Source organism: Leucopleurus acutus (assembly GCF_964270905.1).
Source record: "Leucopleurus acutus genome assembly, chromosome: 4".
NCBI classification, from domain to species: domain Eukaryota; kingdom Metazoa; phylum Chordata; class Mammalia; order Artiodactyla; family Delphinidae; genus Leucopleurus; species Leucopleurus acutus.
In genome coordinates, this window is record NC_139146.1 from 128,879,518 (window position 1) to 128,903,959 (window position 24,442).

Consider the following 24,442-nt stretch of genomic DNA (forward strand, 5'->3'; position numbering starts at 1 on the left):
CAGTAGTTGGGGCACACGGGCTTAGTTGGGGCACACGGGCTTGCTCCACGACATGTGGGATCTTCCCAGACCAGGGCTCGAACCCATGTCCCCTGCATTGGCAGGAGGATTCTTAACCACTGTGCTACCAGGGAAGCCCCTATACTACCTTTTGAAAGGGGTGTAACTGCACTTATTTTCTATTTTGGATGCAGTACTAACATGATTTAGTTAAATGGTAATGTAGAGGGCTTTCAGTTTAGCGATTAAATGGATTATCCCTAAAGTTTTTAATACTTTTTTCTCAAAATGGGCATATCTTTTGCTTTATTAATTATTGTAGTAGCACAAGCTTAGTTCCTTTAGCATCACTGTAAAATTCACTCTCTAGATATCTGGGTTGCACGTCTCCTGACATTTCCCCACATCCTTTTTCTCCTTCACTTTTCTGAGTGATTTTCATGTTAGTTATGCTGTCCATTGAGAGTGGCAATCTTTTATTAATCATTATATCCTATATCTCCTCTCTAGGAGTTAGCATGACAATTTTCACTCAGTAGATATTCCTTAAGTAAGTAAAATTAAAAATATGCATATTGGGTATCCTAGTGATTAAGAATGCAGGCTGTAGGGACTGCCTGCCTGGGTTTGAATATTGCCTCTACCTCCTGCTAGCTGTATAACCTTAGGAAAGTTAATCTCTGTTTCTCTGCTTCAGTGTTCTCATCTGTAAAATGGGGATAATAATAGTACCTAATTTATGGGGTGGTTGTGAGAATAAAATATGCTAATCTGTATACAGCAAGTATCGCACTTGGCATATGGCAGATATTTTTAAATGTTTCTATTTTTACGACTCTAACTTATAAATTCTTTCTCTACTTCTTCACTTTAATACGATATTTCTCAACTTACTGTGTATCTTTATGTAAAGTGTGTCTTTTGAGCTCTGTAGTCACCCTCCAAAGTAAGCATGGCAGAAATTATCCTTTTCCCATAGTTAGGCACCTGAGGCCCCGGGAGCTCTGCCTGGGGGCAGTGGAGCAGAGTGAAGAAGAGTGAATTTACAGTCAGAGGGATATGGGTTTGTGCCCTGGCTCTGCACCTTTTAACTTAGATCTTTGGTAAACTGTTTTTCTGTATAATAGAGAATAATCACAATACTTCACCAAAAAACAATAGAACAGTTTTGAGGTTTAAGTGTGAGATAATTCACAGGGAATGCTAACCAACACCCCTGATATAAATAGTCAATAAATATTAGCATTCTGTTTTCCATTTCTCCCAATTTTTTGTGTTCTTTGTTATACATTTTAAATCTAGATTATATAATGCTATCGACTATGCTCTTTTATTTGTTAGCATTTACAAACCAAGTAGTTTGTAAAATTTCTAAAACAGAGGGTTTAATCTCATATGTTCTCTGTATCTTTAATATCTTTTTAATATACCTGAACTAGTAGCTAGAATGTCTTTAATAGATACATGACTTAATATTTTGTTGCAGTGTTTCAAACTGTGTTAGTCCCATTATTTGTACAAAATAGAAAGTAATAGGTATTTAAAAAATATTTATGTAGGTTTCTTTATAGACTCTAAGAACTAGATTTTTTAAATAGCAGAACCTTTGCCTTTTGTGGACTTCAGTCTTTCTATCAAATGGAGGAGATTTCTGGAGCACTCAGTGTTCCTATTTACATTAACTAATGATTGCTAAATTATTTTAAAATAGCAGGCTCTGCAATAAAACCTAAGCCTGCTGAAGATAAGGATGATAATAATGCTGATATGTATAAACGAGGCTTTTTGTACTCATTGGAATGTGCTGTATTCTTACAGACATTTCTCTGGAAGCTATCTCCTTTCTGATATATGCAGTTCATTTACTCTACACTTTCAGTCCTAAATTTTAGTAATTGCAAAACATCTGAGGAGCATGGGGTGGAAAAAAACACTTAAATGTTTATTTTTACCATATCTTTGTGTTAGTAATTTTTTTGAAAAATATCATACCTATTATTAAAAAAATCTGTGATTTGCAGTTTAATTCAAAGAATGCACTTAGAACTTGAAAACTAATAGTATACAATTAAAGCTTTTCTTTTCTTTCGAATTCCAGAACAAGTTAATCTGGGTAAAATAGTGACTAATATTGATTCAGTGAGTAAAAAAATGGAGAAAGAGAAGCAACAGCACCATGCGAAGACCAGGTAATGTGTAATTGGTTAACTTATAGAAAACATACACTATTCTACTTTGCCAGTATTTGTTGACCAATTGTCATGGTTTGTCAAGTCTGTTAACACCCCATGCATGAGGCTAATTTGTCCTTCTGCTTGAGTACCTCAAAGCATATTAATTATCAAAATTTTAGTTTTCAGTTCAATTAACTTTTGAACTGGAAGATGTCTGAATAGTTAAGCAAACCATCTGGGTTTTACAGTGCATAAGCTCAAATCCAATTTGTGGCTTTCTTGAGAAAAATGCCATATTTTATGATAATATTACATAAGTTTGGTATTTTAATAATTCATCTGCAGCTATTATGGAGCAGAGTTGTTATAATTTTTCTTTTTTAATATAATAATTTAAAGTTAGTCTTTTTCTAACAGAAGGTGAGGATGATCCTACTGAGCATAGTTTGAAGGCAGGAATTTTGAGCATTGCTTCTGCTTTCCAAAGGTGTCTGGAGATGGGTCAGTTACTTTTCTGAGTTATTCCACTAAATAACAGCATCATCTTTGGGGTAATGTTACAATTGTGTACATAATTTTTGGCCCTAAAGCTACAGATAGAACCTCTAAAGGCCCTTCAGCACATTTTGTAGGAACATTTATACTTCTAGAATGTAAATACTGCTCTGTTAAAATGTATTTTTCAGTGGCTTGTTTTGTATTAATTCATTATATAACATGGTCAGAAATGTGGGGTAATTGGCACAGCTATAATAATAGAAATTAGAAAAAATGTTGCTGTGACTGTAAAGAATGTCCTGGATCTTCCAACATTTATCCTGCAAACTGTGCTTAGCACTACAAGTTTTATGCTCAGAAGTAACCACTTTCTTGGCTTAAAGTGTAATACGATACTGGAATTTGGAAGAGTGGAGTATATGTACAGCTTTAATACTGAGGGTTTGGTTTTATCCATGGTAAGAGAAGATATTAATTAGGAAGGAAAATAAATGATTGTATTGGAAATATACTAGTTAAAAAAATATTCTTTTGCCTTTACTTAAGTTAACCTGAGAGCCAGGTTGGTCTAGCAGAGTGTTACCTGCTAAAAGAGTAGTTAATATAGCAATTTAACCAAACAGTTTATAATTTCAGCTAAACTTTAAAACTAGAAAAGCTAACTGAACTAATGTTGAAAAACTACCATTTTCAGTATATTTAGATGGGGCTGTAATCCAAGGAAGAATAGTGATAATTTAGGGAAAATTAGAGCACTCATTAATAAACCTGATCAGGTTTAACATCTTTCAGTATGTCTTTCTCAAGAGAGTTGAGTATTTCCCAAAGAATTGTTTCTTCAGCAACTGGTGAAAGATAAAGATCTCTTGACATCCTAACAATCCATGTTTAATGAAAACAAATCCTGCTTAATGAGGAAGATCAACACCCTTTGAAACTAAGAGCAAGTACTTCAATGACAGCCTGGGGTACATAGAGACTGAACTTCAATCCACTAAGGCTGCCTTGTCTTTTTTTTTTTTTTTTTTTTTTTTTTTTTATGCGGTATGCGGATCTCTCACTGTTGTGGCCTCTCCCGTTGCGGAGCACAGGCTCCGGACACCCAGGCTCAGTGGCCATGGCTCACGGGCCCAGCCGCTCGCGGCATGTGGGATCGTCCCGGACCGGGGCACGAACCCACGCCCCTTGCATTGGCAGGCGAACTCTCAACCACTGCGCCACCAGGGAAGCCCTGCCTTGTCTTTATTTATAGCTAACTTATGGCGGTAACTTGTTTCCTGCCACAGCAGTTGGCTTCTTTTCATAAATGTTAGAAGTGACTTAGCCATGAGGGTATAAGCAACAGAAAGGAAAATGGAATCAGTCAGGAAATCAGGTAGGGGGTTGTTAACAATGCAGGGAAGGCTTTCGGACTAATTAGCATGAACTGCCCAACTCTTTGTGAGACCCTGGAAAGGTTTCTGTTCAAGACAAATAGAACCCAGAGAGAGGAGTTGTACAGAAACGACTTTTAATTTCCTAGAAGATGCTGTGGAAAACACTAATTTTTAAGGTGACACATAATATTTTTAGGTAGACCATAAAAATATTGACCCAACAAAAGAAATTTCCTTGGAAAATACATGAAGAAATATGATGGAATCTTATAAATGTATGTTTTTTTTTCCTTTTCCCAAATTTCTCTATGTTTGACTTGCAAAGGAAAACAAAATTAAATACTTCTGCAGTTTCAAGTTTAAGCTTAAGGAACTGAAGTTCTTCAATACACCTTTGAATTCTAACTTCAAAGATTAATTGTCATACATTAAATACTCTTTTTATTTCAATAATGATAAATGTGAGTGCATTCTAAATATTAATTTTCCATCAAGGAAATTTATTTATTATGCATTTATTTATTAGAGCTAATTTTTTAGTTAATAATATTTGGTACATTTGAAGGTATGACAGCTGCATTTCTGTAAACGCATTCTGTATTTCAGGCAAGTGAGCCTCAACTTCTTCCCGTAGTTTTGTGATCAGTGGGAGTTTCTTATGTGTTACATAACAATTTGTATTTAGGTTATTCTGATCAATTTAATAGCAGAATGAGGGTATTATAAAATAATGATAGAATTCCTCATGGCATTTCACATTTGTGTTGAAACAACTCTGGTATTTCACCTTAGTGTTTGCACAATATTTTGCTTAAGTGAACGAATTGTGGTCTACTTCTGTTAGAATCTTTCATTAATAGGGAATCATTGAAAAATGCAATTAATAGTTCTAATTTGGAGATTTAACTAATAGTTAACCAGGGACTAGTTATAAGGAAGCAAAGCAAACTACAACTATGTATGTTGATCCCATTCTTGATCATATAAATAAAATTCTAGAATTTCAAATGGAGTTTTGCAAAGCTGCCTGCATACTCAAACCTCTCGTATTTTCCCTTGACAATGTGATTTTGTCATATAAGGGGTACCTCAGTTCTTTGGCCAACTGCATAAACGTGACCACATGAGTGACAGACTAATGGATCCTATAAGTCACTCATTTATTTACTATTTATTGAACACCTACTATATGCCAGATATGAAACTCAAAAGCGGACAGTCACAGACTTTCTTCATAGACCCTAGTTTTTTGATGGGTAGAATGTTTTAAAATCCTAAAAATTTATGTAACATTTCTTTAATATTTGAACTAGCAATTGCATTTCTATACCAAAATAATGACGTGTATCTTTGTGCATTTACAAAGAAATATATTCACTATATGTTATCACGTATAAAAAATAAGCTAAAAAGTTCATGTACATTTATGTACACCTAAACATAGAGAAGGTGTGGGGTATATTACACATGTTAATCATGACAAATGGAGTGAGTATAAAGTAGTAATAAGGCGCTTACTTAGTTCCTTAAATCCCACTGCCTGGATTCAAATCCTGGCTCTACCCATTTGTAGCTGGAGTAATCTGCACTATATACTATTTAACCCCTAAATCTCTTAGTCTCTTCCTTTATAAAATGAGTATAATAATAGTAAATATTCAGAGGCTTGTTGTGAGTACTAAATGTGGTAAGACACATAAAGGGCTTAGAATAGTGCTCAGCTCATAGGAAGCATTTAAGGCTTTGCAATTATTATTCATGTACTAGGGTAGTGAACTAGGGGTAATTTTTATTTTCTTACTTTTGCTTATTTACATTTTCTAAAGTTGCTACATGGTGCCCGTTTTTTGATTCAGCTGACTTGGTTGAAGCTCTCCAAGTCATGATAGGAAAACATATTACTTAAAATCTCTTGCAAAACAGAAGAAATAGATATGATGCATGTTCATTTTTCTGATTTTTATTAGAATTTTTCTTTCAGAAAGCAAATGTTCCTATGTTATCCCTGCTTAGATCCAGCAAAATTTGGTATTATTTTGTCTTCATTCAATAATAAATATTTATAGAGGGCCTACCATGTGCCCCTTACTCTGCAGTGAGGGTCCTGATGATACAATAGTCATAGTCTCTGTCGATAGGAGATGAGGTTTCTCTCCATGATTAGCATCTAATCCTGTAACATTAGTCTAGAAAGTTTGATTACTAGTAAATCACTCAAAGCTCTACCTTCATGTTTTGGAAACAGAATGGTGGACTCATTTTGTGCCTTCCCCATCATCAACCTTGGCTTGCACTCACAACCCATGACCTCCTCTTCCATGGGGCTTTTGACAGAAAATGGTGAGTCATACTGCTTAAGTGTGGTAGCAACACAGTGACTTTCATTATTTTGTATTCATTTAAAATGCAAAGTCAAACAGCTGGTATTGAACAGTCATTTCCTTTATATTTCATTTCAAATAATGTGTCACAAGATAGAGATTTCGGAAACAACCACTAATAACTAATTTTTTAGCTCCTTTATTTGAACTTTAGAGATTGAATTTTTTTTAATGTGTGTAAATATTGAAGGTTTTAGGAAATTATAAGGATAAATTCTTATAATTTTAAATGTGTCTCTATAGTTGAGTTTTTGTTGTTTTAAAAAAATATGTATTTCTTCAAAAGAAAATATAGATGACCCTCTTATGTCCCTTAAGTGTGATTGAGCAACTCTGGAACTTGGTGAGCTATGTGATGACCTTGGGGGCTGTTGATTCAAAAACGATTTTGTAGTTTTCCCTCTTTTTAACTTGTTAGTCATGTTCTTGAGCTTCAGGCTGTCATTAAGAGAAAACTCTTCTTGTAGGGTGGGACTTTGATTGATTTTGGAATGCATTTTTGAAAATCTGCAGAATAAACTCCTCCTTGGTTTCTCAAGGCACTCTTGTTTAAAATTTCCTTTATCCATCTACAATTTTACCAGCCTTTATTTGTTTGGATTATTACAGAAGGAATTTAAACATCAACTGGAGGCTCATCAAACACATTTTTATTAATCGAACCAATATTCATCCAAACTATTACTGTTTGTGAATATAATGTCAGAATCTTGAACACATACAATAGGTCTATTTAAAATATTTACTTATTGTATTTGTCCATAGCTTAAGTTCTTTTAAGGCTTGATCAGATAATTTGAAGCCCCAGGGTAGTAGAATAATGTGTGGGTCTCAGTTGAGTCTAGCATTAAGTATGTATGTGAAGAGGTAAGTGCTACCAAAAATTCCTCATATGGTACAGGGTCTGGTGGTGAAATAGTTTTAATAGATAACAGTCTTAAAATCTGATAACCCTAGGGACTTCCCTGGTGGTCCAGTGGTAAAGAATCTGCCTTCCAATGCAGGGGACACGAGTTTGGTCCCTGGTTGGGGAACTAAGATCCCACATGCTGTAGGGCGACTAAGCCCGTGCGCCACAACTACTGAGCTCTTGTGCCTCAACTAGAGAGCCTGCGTGCTGCAAACTACAGAACCCACATGCTCTGGAGCCTGTGTGCCACAACTAGAGAGAGAAAACCACACATTGCAACTAGAGAGAAGCCCGCCCGCTGCAACGAAGAGCCCACATGCCTCAACGAAATTTCTGTGTGCCACAACTAAGACCCGATGTAGCAAAATAAATAAGATAAACAAATAAAATATTAAAAAAAAAACCAACCCGATGACCCTGAAAACTGATGTTTACAGCCCTTAACTACGACATAGTCAAAATTCTACTAATTGTGTGACATTTAGAGTTTATTCAGGATCATCCTAAGGGTTGATAAAAGCCTCTATTTTCAAATACCATCCACCTCAGGTAAATCACATGTGTCTTTCCCTTGTGGAGGAGCCTATTAGCCCATTGAAGTGTTTGGTAATTCTCATGGCTTTAGTTTGAAAGTAGATATGTGAGTCTTCTTTCTCTGTATATGTGGAGCTTACTATACAGGAGCTTGACCACTGTTCATTTAGTGCTAAAGATAAGATAGAAGACCTTTCTTCTAAAATATTTGTTGAGAGAATCCCAGTTACTAGCTATAGATTATTATGAAATTGTGAGTGTAAGGCTGGCACCTACATGATATGTTTTGAGATTTGCTAAAGGTTCTAGCTGTGCAAAAATGTTCTGCTGAAATATCTGAAATATTTACTAATAGAACTATAGCTTCATGAAAGCTAAAGAATTCATATACTTATCACAGTGACTGCCACATATTGGGCATTAATAAACATTTGTTAAATGAATGTATGAATGAATGAAGATAAATTAATAGGAGAAGCCACTCAAATGGAATATACTTCTGTATGTATCTATGTGTCTGTTTCTATACAGTAAGCTAAAACTTGATAACTGATAAAAGAAAAAAGAATTTGGGAAAATAAAATACAATAATAACAGCAGTGAATATAAACATGCAAAAGAATAACACTGGACACTATCTTTTTATAGTTCTTATTTATGCTGATTTTATGTAGACTGCTCAGATACCATAAAAATAAGTAAAATGTTATGCAGTGTACTTTACATGATTTAAAACCAAATTGTTGGGCAGATTATTAGTTTTATGATGTAAGTCTCTCAATACTCATAAACCTCATGGGAAATTTAAAGTTAAACAGGCTAAAAGTATAAAAAATGGCAGTAAAAATCATTATTTCCAAATGCTACAGGGTAGCTATTCTTTTTTCCTTAAAATGAAAGGTATTTTTAATCAAGTAAGAATGGGAATTTCATCACTGCTTTGTTGTATGTGAGGTTTTTGTTTTATTTTGTTTGATTTTAAGCTAAATTGCTCTTTTATAATTGCAACATTTTTAAAAATAAGGGCAGAAATATCTGAGGACCTGTGGCCAGAAACTTATTTTATGTAAGCTACTAGTAAAATGTGAAAAATGTTGATTTTCTTTTTGAATAACCTAGGTGTGGTCCTGGCTTTGTGTCTTGGGTGAAGAAATAATGAATATATTTTTTATGCTTGCTAATTTTTTAGTTCATTTTGAGACTAGAGTCTAAAAATTTGTACAACAAAGCCTTTTATCCACATATTATTGTAACTCTGTTTAGTAAGTTACAGCTTCACTGAATGTCTGAAACAGCCACTGAGGTCTGTTTAACAACAGAATGTTGCTTAAATTGTGAGAGAATATAGATCTTGTGGTTTTCTCTGGGGTGTATGGTAATTTACTGGGCTCTTAAAGTTGCCCAGTTTTTTTTTAGGATAAATAAATTATTCTTATTAAAGGAAAAAGGAGAGGAAATTAGAACATAGGAATTAAGACAAAGTCATGATTTCTATCCTTTTGATATATAGTATATAATAATAATATATTTATAATATTATATATGTAAATGTATGTACCTTATACTGCTTGAAGCCTTGCCTTTTAAAGCAGTATAGCACAGTGATTAAGAGTGAAGGCACTGGAGTTATTGTAGTTACTCTAATGAGGTTAGAATTCTGACCCTGCCAGTTTCTAGCTGGGAAACCTCATTCAAGTTAATCACTCTGTGACTCAGTCTCCTCATTGGTTAAATTGGGAATAATAACAATACCTACCTAAAGTTTTTTTGATAATGCTTGTGAAGTATATATCATACATCCTAGTGCTTAATAAATTGAGCTGTAATTCTTAGCTACAGTTCCCTTGATATACATAGTAAAGCATGATACACTTGAAAAGGCTTTGACCCTGTCCTAAAGGACGTATTACTAGAAGCACAAGACACACCTCATTACGACTTTGCCTTACACTATCAAAGCACTGAACTCAGGAAGTGAGGTTTATGGTTATTGTATAAACACAATCATGGCAGCCTTTCCTGGATTCAACTATTTTTGCCATTGTCATTGTTCACATCCTATTCTAGACCTTGACTCTGCCTGTTTGCCCTCCTATTTCAGTGAATTTGGAAGGTCATTCTTAAAATGATATTTCTCAAGCACACCTTTCACTGGTGATTTTTCTCCCCATCTTTATGATTCTAATGGAATAGGCCCATGGTAGAAACTCTTTAACAGACTTTATCAAAGAGAGTTCTAGGAAGGTGGCCATGTGTCAAAGAAGCCCACGTTGCTCTCCATAAGAACCAGTTCTCTGTGTGGCCTGGTACAGATCCTTTCAGTTCTCTGTCATCCTCAAGGAAAGAATGAAACTGCCCTCAATGAAAGGGATGAAAGGTTAGAAAATGTCCTTTTCCTGTATGGCTGCTTCTCAGATATTAAAACCTCTCTACATAATCATTGGCAGGAGAGAAGAGGACCAATCCCCCCAGACTCTGCTCTTGGCAAGATTTCTTACCTCTCCCTACTTGCTAGGTTCACAGCCTTGAGACCCTCAGGATGAATCTTATTAAATATGTCCTTTAACTCTGTCTATATTAGTCTCCACAAGACACCAAGGACTTCCAGGTCAACTCTTATCATCAAAACCCCACTATCTATATAATTCTGTATGTCTTTCTTCTCTGAGTTTATCCCTCACCCTTTCCACCTCTGAAACCTGTTTACTGTTATCCTTGAACTGCTAGCCAGTAGCCAGCAAAAATCCTGAATCCTTAACCTCTTCTAAGTGTTCCTTTCACCTTCTTGGTCTAGTTGAAATCTGTGCTCTGTCCCCAACCCTCAGGACATTTATTTCTCTGCTGCTCTCTTAAGAGGTGATGGTCTTCTCTCTCTCTCATGCTTCATGTCTCTGGGACTGGAGATGGTGAGGTGATCTCCTTATTCCTCATGAAGTTTCTAGACCATTCTCCCTCCCTCTTCACTAAATCTCCCAGCTTTGAATATCATGTCATCAAATGATATCCTTCATTACCTCTCCTTCCTACTGTAATCTATTGATTTGTATCCATTCTCTCATATCCTAAAGAATTTAGCCCTTGGATCCTTGTAACTTTTACTAGCTCTAGTCTTGTAATAACTCTTTGTGATTTTGGTATCCAAATAAATGAGCTCTGTAACTCATTGGCTTCTTGATTCCTTGAGTTCTTCTCCTCCAATGAGTTTGGTGCCTTTCATACTATATACACATATGTATGTGTATATATATATATATATATATATATACACACACACACACACACACACACACATATACATATATATGTGTGTGTGTGTGTGTGTATATATATATATATATTCTCTGAAAGTTATGGCCTAGAGACCTTTGAAATAGTTCCAAAATCTCATTTTGAAGAGCACTACCAGTCAACCAGACTACCTTCTAAACTCCAACATTTTTTTTAACTCCCACTGGGTGTCTGGGGACCCCCAATGTTCATAGGCCTGGAGATTAATTTTTGAATTTTTTCTCGAGCTATACTCATTCTCTTGGTAATTTTATCTAATCCATAGCTTTAACTACCATTTATATGCAGATGACTCAAATTTATATCTCCAGCCTGGTCATTCTCCTCAATTCCAGCTCACATTCAAATGCTTAATCAACATTTCTGCCTGGGTTTTTATTACGCATTTCGAACTTAACATGTCTGACTCAGGAACTTTGTACATGTTGTTTTCTGCCTGGAAAGCTCTTTACCTTAGACGTCACAGCATCACTCCATTACAAATTCTGGGCTTTGTTTAGATGCCTTCAGATCAGTGAAGCCATCCCTGACCAGCCTATTATAGTAGCAACTATACCCCCCACCCAGCCCCATTTACCAATCCTGCTTTATTTTGATCTCTAACATTTAAGTCCTCAGGACATATTGCCTACTTACTTATCTGGTTTTGTCTACTCCTGCTATAATGTAATCTCCATGAATGCAGATAGTTTTGACTGATTAATTCATTAATAAATCCCTTGGACCCAGAATCATTCCTGGAACATAGGAAGTGCTCACTATATTTTGTTGGATGAATGAAGATAACTGCTATTTTATTTTCTAAAAGAGTGGTAAAAATTTTCATGTTTATTTTTTCTATTCAATGAGGAAAGTTATCTAATTTATCAGAATAAATATTTTCACCAATGGAGCTCAAATATGTTTTTGTCATTTTGAATAAAAAACTTACAGTTAGAAAAAATACAGCTGTGTGTGTGTGTGTGTGTGTGTGCACGTGTGCATGCATGTTTCTGAGCATATCGTGAACAACCATGTAAGGAGAGACTTCTGGGTACAGGACACCTAAAATTTCTAGTTAAATATTAAAAAATAACTTTAGTAACCTGGCTGAACTGCCAGGAAAGGACAAAAATAATAAAAGCAGAAAATATAAGAAAGCCTGATTCCATAGGGGTTTAATGTTCCTTAGATTAATTTGTTTTTTAGGGCTTATACTTATTCCTGGTGGCCTAGAACTTTCCTAGTTTAAAAAAAAAAAAAACTGGCATCACTTTTCTCTGTTTTCCTGTCTGTCTATCTATCTATCTACGTATCTATCAGCATTTATTGTACATGCATGTATTTGTTGTCTGGCCTCAGGTATCTAGAATTAGATTAATAGAAATTACTGTTTCATGATGCATTATCATCACTTGTCCATGAATTGCCCTCTTTAATTTATTTTTTGTATTATTTAGTATTATCATGAACACAAATAAAATCATCCCTCAGGCCCAAAACTATAATATTGACAGAAACTATCATCTACCGTGCCTCTTGCAAATTCTATCCCTTTGCTTCCACCCCAGATTTGGAGGAATTCTGTTACATTCTTGGTACTAATCCTTTGTTAATTATATTGTGGCTAGTCTTTTCACTTTATTTAAGGTGTCTTTGATAAACAAATAATATTGATTCAAATACAGTAAAATTTAGCAAAAATCTTATCCTCTCCGGGATAATAAAAGGGCTATGAAGCACTTTAGATTTGCTCTTCCTCCGTTTTGAATTTCTTACTATCATTTTCCATTATTTCAATTTTCTCTTTTTTAAAACTTTAACCCCACAAGCCATGCCATAATTATTATTAATTATTAAAGATAATGTTTATTTAGATATACCTGCCTCCAGGTAGATTAAGAATTGAGAAAAACAAATTTTTAGAATGAAATACAGATGGATATGAAATATCCTTCCTTTTATTTAGGCCTTCTTAGAACTGTCTCAATAATATTTTACAATATTCTGCATTTTAAAAAAAGATTTATTTCTATGCATTTGATGTTTTTGATGCTATTTTAAATGGTGTCTAAAATTTTATTTTATCCCTACCCCCTTTTCTGGAATATAGAAATCCAGTTGATCTTTTTTGCACGGACCTTATATCTTTATGGCTTTTATAAATTAACTTACTACTTCTAGTAGTTTATCTGGTGTATATATTGCTCATTTTAGACTTTCTATATACACAATCATGTTGTCCATGAATGATGATAGTTTTTGTTCTTTCCTTCCTATTCTAGAGCTTTTATTTATTTTTTCTTACCTTATTGTGGTAGTGAACACTTCCTACACTATGTAAAATAGAAGTGGTGAGAAGGTTTCTTGTCTCATTTCCTATCTCAGAAGGAGTTATTATATATGTTAGCATTAAGTATAATGTATTGTGTTTATTATAGACTCTCCTTCTTATACTAAAAAGTTCCTAGGTTGCTAAGAGTTTATCATGAATCGATGTTGTACTTTATGAAATGATTTTCTCTTTATCTCTTAAGATGATTGTATGATTTCCCTCATTTGTTCTTTTTTTTTAAATAAATTTATTTATTTTATTTATTTAGTTTTGGCTGCATTGGATCTTCGTTGCTGTGCGCGGGCTTTCTCTAGTTGCGGTGAGCGGGGGCTACTCTTTGTTGCGGTGTGTAGGCTTCTCATTGTGGTGGCTTCTCTTGTTGCAGAGCACAGGCTCTAGGCCCGCGGGCTTCAGCAGTTGTGGTACACGGGCTCAGTAGTTGTGGCTCACGGGCTCTAGAGTGCAGGCTCAGTAGTGGCGCACGGACTTAGCTGCTCTGCAGCATGTGGGATCTTACCGGACCAGGGCTCGAACCTGTGTCTGCTGCACTGGCAGGAGAATTCTTAACCACTGCACCACCAGGGAAACCCCTCATTTGTTCTTTTAATGTAGTGAATTATACTCATTGGTTTTCAGATGTTAAACTAATCTTCAACCCTGGAATAAACCTAATATGAATTCAATTTGCTAATATTCTTTTGAGGGTTTTTTCTTTTTACTGAAGAGAGAAATGACCTGCAATTTTGCTTGTTTTCATCTTCTTTCAGTTTTAGTAAGTTATGTTTATAATGATATTCTAAATTGTCGAAAGTATTGCCATAAAATTGTCCACAGTAACGTTTGTACTGATGTCTTCTTTTTAATTTTTGATATTAATTATTTAGGCACTCTCTCTCTCTCTCTTCCCCCACCTCCCTCTCCTCCTCCCTCCCCCTCTTCCTTCCTCCTGTTTCTCTTTGGTCAGTTTTGCTAAAGTCAGTTAACTTTATTGTTTTCTTTTTTATTTAAACCAAATTTTTAGCTTTGTCAAATTTCTCTATAGTACACTGCTGTCTATTTCATGAATTTCTGTTGCTATATTTTCCTGATCTTCATGCTGTGGTCAGCTCTGACTGAGCACCTTGAGACCCTAATATTTGTTATTTGGTTTTACTTCAGCATTTACTCATAACAATGAACACTTTCTAAATTCTGTTATATATGGTATTGTTATCTAGTAAGTGTGATGCCGTCTTCTCTCAGTAAAATGGATGAGTTTTTTGAGGACATCAGTCCTTCTTTAAAAATAGCCGATAGAAAGTGGAAGACACATGAGATCTCAAAAAATGTTTTATAAATAGTCCTCGTTCCCCTGTGAAGATCGCTTAAAATGAAACCCTCACAATTAGACTCATATTAAGATCAATAGCAAATTTTTAGTTTTCATTTCTTTTTGTTATAAAAATACATATAATCATACTAAAGAACATTTGGAGAAAAGAAAAAACTTGTCCATTAGTGCCACCACCCTCTCCATGACTAACAACTTGTTTATTTCCTTCCAATTTTGTTCCCTTTGCATCTTTTTAAAACCTAGTGGCTATACAAATTTTGATTTTTTTCTAATTAAGTCTATTAATTTCCTTTCATTAATTGGATATAAATGTCCATTTCATTTCTTCCCAGTGATTGTAAGAGAATTCTCCTCCACGTACCCGGGTAGCAAACTCTCCAGCTTCTTCACCTGCCTGCCCCTCCAGGGCTTACTCAGTGTACTAGTTAGCTTGGGCTGCCACAACAAAATACTATGCACTCGGTGGCTTAAACAACAGACGTATTTTCTCACAGTTCCAGAGGCTGGAGGTCTGAGATCAGGGTGCCAGCATGATTGGGTTCTAATGGGAGCTCTCTTCCTGACTTGCAGCCTTGTAGCTGTTTTCTCACCTGGCCTTTCCTCAAACCATACATTCAAAGAGAGAGAAGTCTCTGGTCTTCTCCTATCCACTAATCCCATCATGAGGGCCGCATACTTATGATCTCATCTAAACCTAATTATCTCCCAAAGATGCCATGTCCGAATACCGTCTCATTGGTGGGCAGGGCTTCAACACATACGTTTTGTGGGGACACAGTTCAGTTCATGGCACTCAGTATCAGAGGAGGAAAAGACATGTTCTTTGTTCCTGCCTTCTGACACTGTGTGAAGGCAGCTGAAGGAAGAACGGGAGGGAGGGAGGGAGGGAGGGAGGGAGGGAGTCTCAACCCATTTCAGAAGTGGAAAATAGATTTTTTAAAGTAACAAAATCTAAGATAGTAAAATCTCTAAATAGATTGTTTTATGCAAGTTTCCACTATATCATAACAGGTGGCGTGGGAGGTAGTTGATGCTTGTCTTGTGTACATTTATTTATTTATTTTATTGAAGTATAGTTAATTCACAATGTTGCATTAGTTTCAAGTGATTCAGTTATACAAATATATATATATATATATATATACACACACATATATATTCTTTGTCAGATTCTTTTTCATTATAGGTTATTATAAGATATTGAATGTAGTTCCCTGTGCTACACAGTAGGTCCTTGTTGTTTACCTGTTTTATATATAGTCCTGTGTGTATGTTAATCCCAAACTCCTAATTTATACCCCCCCACCCCACTATCCCCTTTGGTAACCACAAGTTTTTCTAAGAGAGTCGCCTTATGTACATTTAGACTGTTGATAGTTGCCCTTTTAATTCTGTCCTTACCTATCTCTCCAAATTCTACTGTAATCATTAAGTACCTTCTCATAAATATTTTCTTTTATTAGTGCAATTTCAGTTATTATTTTATACCAAGGTGATTATAAAAGTGATTTGAAAAAGTGAAATTTAAGATATTTAAAATATTTTTATTATTTTTGCCACAATGCCTACTCAAAATATTAACTGAAGGATAGGTGTGTATAATAAAATAATAGAACAAATTTCTTTTTAATATAATAATATACTAGTAATAAGTTTCTTTTTATATGTTGTCTCCTTGATTCTGATGGGGTTTTCAGGCATGGCTAGTCTGACTTTTCTCATCTTTCGGGTGAAGAAACTAAATATCAAGAAGCTTGCAACTAGCTCAAGTCTCACCAGTATCAGGCTTCTGATTCTCAGTTCTTGTTCCATTTTACTGTTTTGCTTTATAAATGTTCATATTGTCTTATATGTAGCAATGAATATTTTGCTCTATAACTCTAAAATTAGGATATTTTAAAGCTGTATTTCAAGGCAGAACAGAATGATTCAATATACAATGAGCTTATAAAATGACTGTTTTGTGGTACATTTAATGTTATGGACTGAAAGCTCGTGTAAATTTGTGTGATTTTTGAATCAGTTTTAGTCCATCTGATCCCATACCGTCTAAATTTTGTTTCTTACTACTCTACATACTTTTTTAAATTGCATTTTCAGTCAGTCTTAAAAGTTCATCAATGATGTTACTGCATCTGCCTTTATATTGAATTATAAATTGGTTTGTATTGCTTTTTCAGTATGTAACAATATAATAGGAAAGATAGCTGTCTTGTATGATGCCCCACTGCTCATGTTAACAGACATTTCATAAAAGCACAAGTGTTTTATTGTCTGAAAACACAACTTGCCTCATCTTTTTTAGGAAAATGTGAAAAATATTTTTAATGTACCAAATTCTAAACAACCAGAAATTTTCATGCTGGGAGAATGCATGCTATGATATTAAAAGTGTTCAGGAAATCTCTAAGAGATACTTGTGGGGTGTAAAAACTGTTTTCAATCCATTACAAGCATGCTTGTGTCTTGAATCCAGGTATTTCTCTGTTCACCATACACTCTGTCAGGAAAAGAAAAACAAATACGCTTTAGCTAATTTTAGGCCAATTTTAAAAATCTCAAGAGAGATGGGATATATAGTCAATAAATATTGATGGTGGGAGGAAGATGTATTCCACAGTGAATTACATATATTTCTTATTCAAACAATCTCAAAATATAGTTGATTCAAATATGAAATTTCTTATTCAAAATAATCTTGAGCTATAACCTATAATTTTAAAATTACAGATAGGCAATTCATTTATATATCCTGAAGTAAGATTGAGAGAATATCTTTTGGCCAGTGATGTACAGTCAAAATAAAATTTGAGAAACACTTATAATTTACAATTTTCTAGTAGCCACATTAAACAAGTAAAGAGAAGCAACTGAAAGAAATTTTAAACACACTTTTTATTTAACCTAAAGCATATATACAAAATTTATCATTTCAATATGTAATCAGTATGAAAAATTATTAACATATTTAACATCCTTTTTTTTCTTACTAAGTCTTTGAAATCTTGTGCATAATTTAACAAACTGTACATCTCAATTCATACTAGCCACATTTCAAGTGCTCATGGGCACATTGTTACCATACTGACAGCACAGCCTTGGATTCGGGGCTGCACCAGATCTCGGTCACTCATTTCTGTGATAATGCTTGGCACATAGTAAATGGACAGTAAATGTTTTAAAAAAGAGAAAAAGGAAGCAACGAAAGGTAATAGGATAAATTTGTAGTCAGATAGAACCATGTGTATACCCACTTACTAGCTGGATGCCCTTGGATTGGGTATTTACTCTTCCTAACATCTGTGTCCTTTTATGTAGGGGTGAGATATTTGTATCTGCCTTTCAGAATTATTGTGAAAGTGTTGAAGTATCATAAGCTGAGCACCTGATTGGTTCCCTTTCACCCCCTTTCTTTTCCGAAATTGAATTAAGTCACATATTAGATGACTTAATCTATTTGTGTCCACTTTTATTAGATCTTATTCATTACCCCACCAAACATAGTACTTTTTTTCAGTTACATATGAGTGGAAAGGAAGAAACTAGAATCAGAGAGTAGGAGGTTCTTGGCATCAAAAGTGGAGCCAAGGACAATTACGTTCAGTTGCTTAGCATGCTGTGGAATTAATTGCCTGTGATCTTAATTATAAATACTTAATTTATAAAACAGCCTTTAAACACGGAGGCCTACATTTAGATATAGGAACAATTCTGGTAAATCAGTTTCAGCCTGATAGCCAATTTAAAACGTTAATGACACAATGACTTCAGATCTTCTCACTTCCCTTCTACTCAGGCCTGACCCAGGGCTCCGGGACTTGCAGAAGGAAATAGAAGGGCTCACACACATGCGTGTGCAATATAACCTACAGGCAGAAATGAACAGAAAACATTATATGTATGTTGTGGGGCTGGCTTCATGGGTATGCGACCCTTCAGTCACATAGGACTACACACTCAGAAGGGGTAAGTGCTTGGGCCTTAATGCTCTGTGGTTGCCATTGTGAAATTCTTAATAATTTTACCTTTAAAATTGTGGTTTGTGAGTGAGTCTGATAGGATAATGGAACATGCACTGGAAGCTTGGAGCCTTAGTTCCCAGTTGGTTCCACCTCCCGGCCCCTTCTCTGTCCACCGGGATGGGGTCTTGACCACCCACTTCCAGGTTCCAGCCCAGTGACTGCAGCCACCCTCTGCCCCTGATGCGGGTCGGGATGCAGGAGCAAGAAAGGCCCCATGGGTGTACGCAGCCTGCACACCTATGTGGGTCTGTGCTTGCCCAGCCAGTGTCCTCATGCTCAAGGGAGCACATTAAATAGCAAATAAAACCACACCATGACAGACAGAGAGACAGCTGAATAAATGAAAACCTGGTATGATGTGATGAAGAATTACACAGTTACACAGTTAATCCTGTGTAAGCACTATGCAGCTCATAAAATAGGACACTGTCAGTGCCCAGTAGTCACCCCTCCACACACACCATTTCTCTTCCCACTAAGAACACTCTTATTCACCCCTCAGAGTTAACCACTAGCTTTAGTTTTGTGTTAATAGTGTCTGTGCTTTTCTCTCTAGTTCTACCATCCAGAGTGATGGTGAATTATTTGTACATATTTTAAAAATTTATGTAAATTAAATCATACTGCATGTATTTTCTGTGCTTTACCTGTTTTGGTCAACATTGCTTATAAAATTTGTCCATGCTTCTAAATATTACTGTAGTTTGTTATTTCCACTGCTGTACAGTATACCATTTTAGGAATAGATCATGAAGTTTTTAGTCTATTCTTGATGGACGTTGAGCTGTTTTCACTTTAGGAGTGTTATGAATCATACTGTGTATATCTCCTGGTGCTCATGTGTAGGACTTTCTCTAGGGTTTATACCAAGGAGAGAATTTTCTGGTTCGTGATTATGTATACCTTCAACTTCTCAATAATGTCAAACTGTATTACAAGATTAGTGCTAATTCACATTTACACTTGCAGAGAATAAACATTCCCATTGTTTCACAACCTCTTCAGGTCTTAGAATTGTTAAACACATAAATTTGTGCCAATCAGTTGGGATTCAGTGTTTTAAAAATTGTTTATTTTAATTTGCATTTCTCTGATTTTTTATGAGATTGAGCATTCTTAACATATGCTTCTTGGCCATGTGGATTTCCTCTTTCAAAAAAATCTTGTTTAGTTGCTTCTTTTACAATTTTCTTTTGAGTGTCTTTCTCACTAAGTTGTAAAAACTCTGTAAAATTTTATAAACTGCATCTTTGTCAGTTGCATGTGTTGAAAAAATTTCTCCAGCTCCATGGTTTGTCTTTTTTTTTTTTAACATCTTTATTGGAGTATAATTGCTTTACAATGGTGTGTTAGTTTCTGCTTTACATGGTTTGTCTTTATATACTCTTTTATGGTGTCTCTTGATAAGTAGGAATTGAAAATTATCAATGTTTCCATTATGACTATTTCTTTTTGTATCTTGTCTTTAAAATATGAAATTCTTTGCTACCTATCATTGAATTAATGTCCATTATTATCTTCTAAATTATTTATTGCTTTTATGTATATATTTAGGTTTTTAAGCACACTGGAAGTGATTTTTGCGCAAGGTGTGAGAGGAGGATCGAGTTTTATTCCCTCCCCGTTCTCCCCCACTCCCCTCTCATAGAGACCCTCAATTGTCCTAGAAATGTTTACTGAAAAATCCCTTCATTACCTAGTGGTCTTCAGGGCCACCTCTGCCATATAAATGTCCACATATTCATAGGTATGTTTCTGTGCTCTTTTTCTGTTCCATCAATCTGTTTGTCTAGCCTTGGAAGAGTACTACTACACTCTCCTAATTACCATATATTTATAATAAATCTTTTGTCTAATTTTCTCATTGTTTGTGACAGGAGGTCAATTCCCATAGCAGTTAATATTTCATGAGTAGAAGACATATTTTCTTTATACATAACTATGACTCCCTCCTGTGAACAATAACAGAATTTGTATGTATCTATTTATTCTTCCCTCCGTTCTCTTTAACCCACCACCAGATTTTGTTAGATATGTGTTTTTCTCTTACTCTATACCTTATACTTTAAATATACCTCTTTTTGATCATGCAGTTTACTAATTCCAAATGGTACTTTTCCGCCTTGACTATAAATGATGTTGAATCAGCTACTCACATCATTTACCACCTTCTTTTCCCTCTTAAAATTTCAGTTAGTTATTTATTAGTTGTGTCATCTAGGCTAGGATAAAAATCTTACGTTACACTCATTTTTCTTGAGTAATGTGTAGACATTTCTCCACTGCCTTTTAGCTTGTGGCTTTACTTCTTATAGGCGTATTGTTCTTTTGGCCTGGCTATTCAAAAGATTCTTTAATTCTGCATTCTAATAATGTTTCTGAGATATGTTTCGATAAGCATCAAACAGAGACAGTTTTTTTCCTGATACAAAGTATGTCCTTCAATTTGAAGATCCTAATTTTATTTTATTTTGGTAATTGCTCCTGAAACTATGTCCTTAATATATTTTTATTTTATTATTTTGTTCTTTTTTCTTCCTTTGCCTGTTCTCTATGTGTATCATTTTCTTGTAATCCTTTTAAAGTCTTTATTGTTTTTCACATTGTTCTCTTCTATCAGTCCTGTTTTCAGTGTCCCATAGTCAGTCTTCATTTCTGTTTTTTTAAAAAATTCAATTTACCTAAACAAAAAACAAAAACAGTTCACCTATTTCTTCCACCCTCCATCCCCTGCCTCTGGCAGCCACAAATCTATTCTCCATATCTGTGAGCTTAGCATATATATACATATACATATATATATTCATAGATTCCACATATAAGAGACATCATACAGTATTTCTCCTTCTCTGTCTGACTTATTTCACTTAGCATAATGCCCTTGAGGACATAGACCTTCATTTCTGCAAATGACTTTATTTCTTTCCATCAACTCACATGGGTATTTCTATTGTCTGACCATATCTTTCTTCAGCTTTTACATTCCTTTGCAGGGGGGGGAGTTATTTAATAGAAACAATTACCTTTTTTTCCCTCCAAAAACCTTAGGCAATATGTTTGGTCAAAATGTTTACATTGTTTGTGGCAATAGTTTTCATCCCTTTTGTTACCCCTGGAGACATTTTTCTTGTGGTATTTATCCATCATATTTTTTAGCATCTTTTCCATTTTATTTGTTTCTGCAGTATTTTTTGTATACCTTTTTTTTTTTTTCATTACTCACTTTGTGGTGAGTTCTTCCTGTGCCAGCCACTTGTAGGAGTTTTGGAGGTTTGTGTATGTCAGGGGTCAGAGCAGTTTTCCAGATTAATGGGAGACACCACTAATGACACAGGTCCCTGTTTGTATATGAGTTCCTTTAGCCTCTACTTCCCGCTCAAACATTCTGTGCCCACTCTGAGGGACAGCTCACATTGCTGACTGTCTCTCCTTACCCCCACAACAAGGAGGTTGAGTCCTGAAAATATGCCCTATCTCTGTGTGATTCCTCATTCAGCCCCCTTTCCTGACTTCTTGAGACCTTGTAAGAACGTGGTCCACGGTGCTTCTGCTGTCAGAATAAGCACCTCAGTTCCGTTCTTCCGAAGGGATTCGCTCCTCGGGTTGTGGCTACTTGTCGTAGCGAGCTATTCTCTGCATTGTCTGAGATCTGCAACCATGGGCATCTTTAACTGCCCTTTCTTCCACTCTCATTTAACTTTCATGTGTATTTGGAAGCTCTTTCTCGGATAATGTTTTTCCGAGTTGTGGATGTCTTCTCATTTCATCTCAGGAATTTGCTTTTCTGATTTTTTCATTTTTATTATTATTTTTGGACTGTTTCTAAGAGAAGAAGGGGTAAAGACTATATTTTTACCCCAAAATTTACAAATGAAAAGGCATGATAATATTTTGAGTAACTAAAGCAAATGCCAAGAAGCAAGCCTCCCTGAAAAATCTGCAGTTCATACATTAATGTTCAACACAAAGCTCTTATTATTACCTATCTGTACTTTTATGTTAAATGATAGTCTTATAATTTCTTCAGAAGTTACTGATGAGTAAAATTAAACATAACATTTTAATAGGGTGTATTAATTTGTTAGGGCTGCCATAACAAATTACCACAACCTGAGTGGTTTAAAACAACAGAAATTTATTCTTTCACAGTTCTGGAGGCTGTAGTTCAAACCCAAAGTGTTGGCAGGGCCATGCTCCCTCTGAAGCCTCTAGGGGGGACCCTTTCTTGTCTGTTCCAGCTTCTGATAGTTCCAGGCATTCCTTGGCTTGTGGCAGCATGACTCCAATCTCTGCTTCTGACTTCACATAGCTCTGTTCTACTAGGTCTGTGTGTCTCTCCTCTTCTCATAAGGACATGAGTCATACTGGATTTAAGGGCCCACTCTACTCTAGTATGACATCATCTGAATTTAACTAACCATGTCTGCAATGACCCTATTTCCAAAAAGATGACGTTCTGAGATATTTGGTGTTTAGGACTTCAACATTTCTTTTTGGAGGACACAATTTAACCCATAACATGTGGGGTAGTATCTTTTGGTAGAGAATGGATTAGCTGATTGTTATAACTCACAATTTATTTTTTAACAGATAAGTAATATTTTTGTGAAACAAATCTAAAGTATTCTTAAAAACACATTGTGCTTTTTATAACAGCTATATTGAACCATTGAGACATATTGATTTCCTTATTTTAATACTGTGTTTAAATTTGTGTCTTTGTTAAGTTGGGAAAAAGGTGTTTGGAGACCTGCCAGTGATTATTATTTCAGGAGATAGAAATATAGGCCAACATTGCTTAGTTATCTACTTATGGACAGATAAATACTTATATAAAACTATTAAAAAAGTGTTATTTAACCAAGGAACTGTGGATATTGGAATAGTATCTTGTTTTAGTTTGTGCGTAACAAAATCTATTAAATTTTGGCTTTAATAATTCTAACGAGGTATTTATTTCAGTTAATGGAGAGAAATGTTATTTGGGTAAATCATCCATTTTGAAATAAAAAAAAATTTTAAATAAATTACGTTTTTAAATTATCTTAAAAATCACTGAAGAACTAAAAAGACAGTGGAGAACTCCACTGGTCAATTTTTGATTGACCACCTATTAACCAGAGTGAGAAGCAGAACATTCGAGTGGGAAACTTGTTTATGCCATGAAAGCATTGTGATACTGGACACCTGGGAAGAGGAAGCGTGTATGTAAGGAGGACAGAGTCAAGGTTCAGGGCCTGTCCATGTTGGAGACTTTTATAAAAGAGCCTCCCTACATTAAGCCAGTAAGAGCAATCTAGGATGTATCCCATTTCTTCTCCAACCAAAGCAAAAACGTTTTAAAAATGTGAAAAAAGAAACATTCCCTGAGGAGTTGTGGCCACTCACAGGGTCTTGCATGGATTTGTACCTTGTGTATGCATAGCCTAGCTTAGTCAGGGAGCCTCAAGTTATAACTTAGGTTAAGATGATTTCCAACTGGAAATGCCCCCAGGCTGCTGGCAGAAGGAAATGTAAACCCTCTTGAATGAAAGGAGCTTAAATTAATTTTTAAGGGCAATGAAGATCAAGGAGTCCATAATATCTAAGCACATAAAGAAACAATGCAAAAG

At 35.1% G+C, this 24,442-nt stretch overlaps 1 protein-coding gene across 1 annotated transcript in view; it reads left to right on the forward strand.

The window, feature by feature from the left end:
• Positions 1 to 24,442, forward strand: part of IQCM (IQ motif containing M) — a gene marked incomplete at both ends in the record, with an annotated part of 348,083 nt that overhangs the window by 57,022 nt on the left and 266,619 nt on the right. The window contains 2 exons of the mRNA XM_082838169.1: positions 2,099 to 2,189; positions 6,294 to 6,388. Of these exons, the coding sequence (XP_082694295.1) occupies positions 2,099 to 2,189; positions 6,294 to 6,388 (186 nt within the window). The remainder of the gene's footprint in view (positions 1 to 2,098; positions 2,190 to 6,293; positions 6,389 to 24,442) is intronic.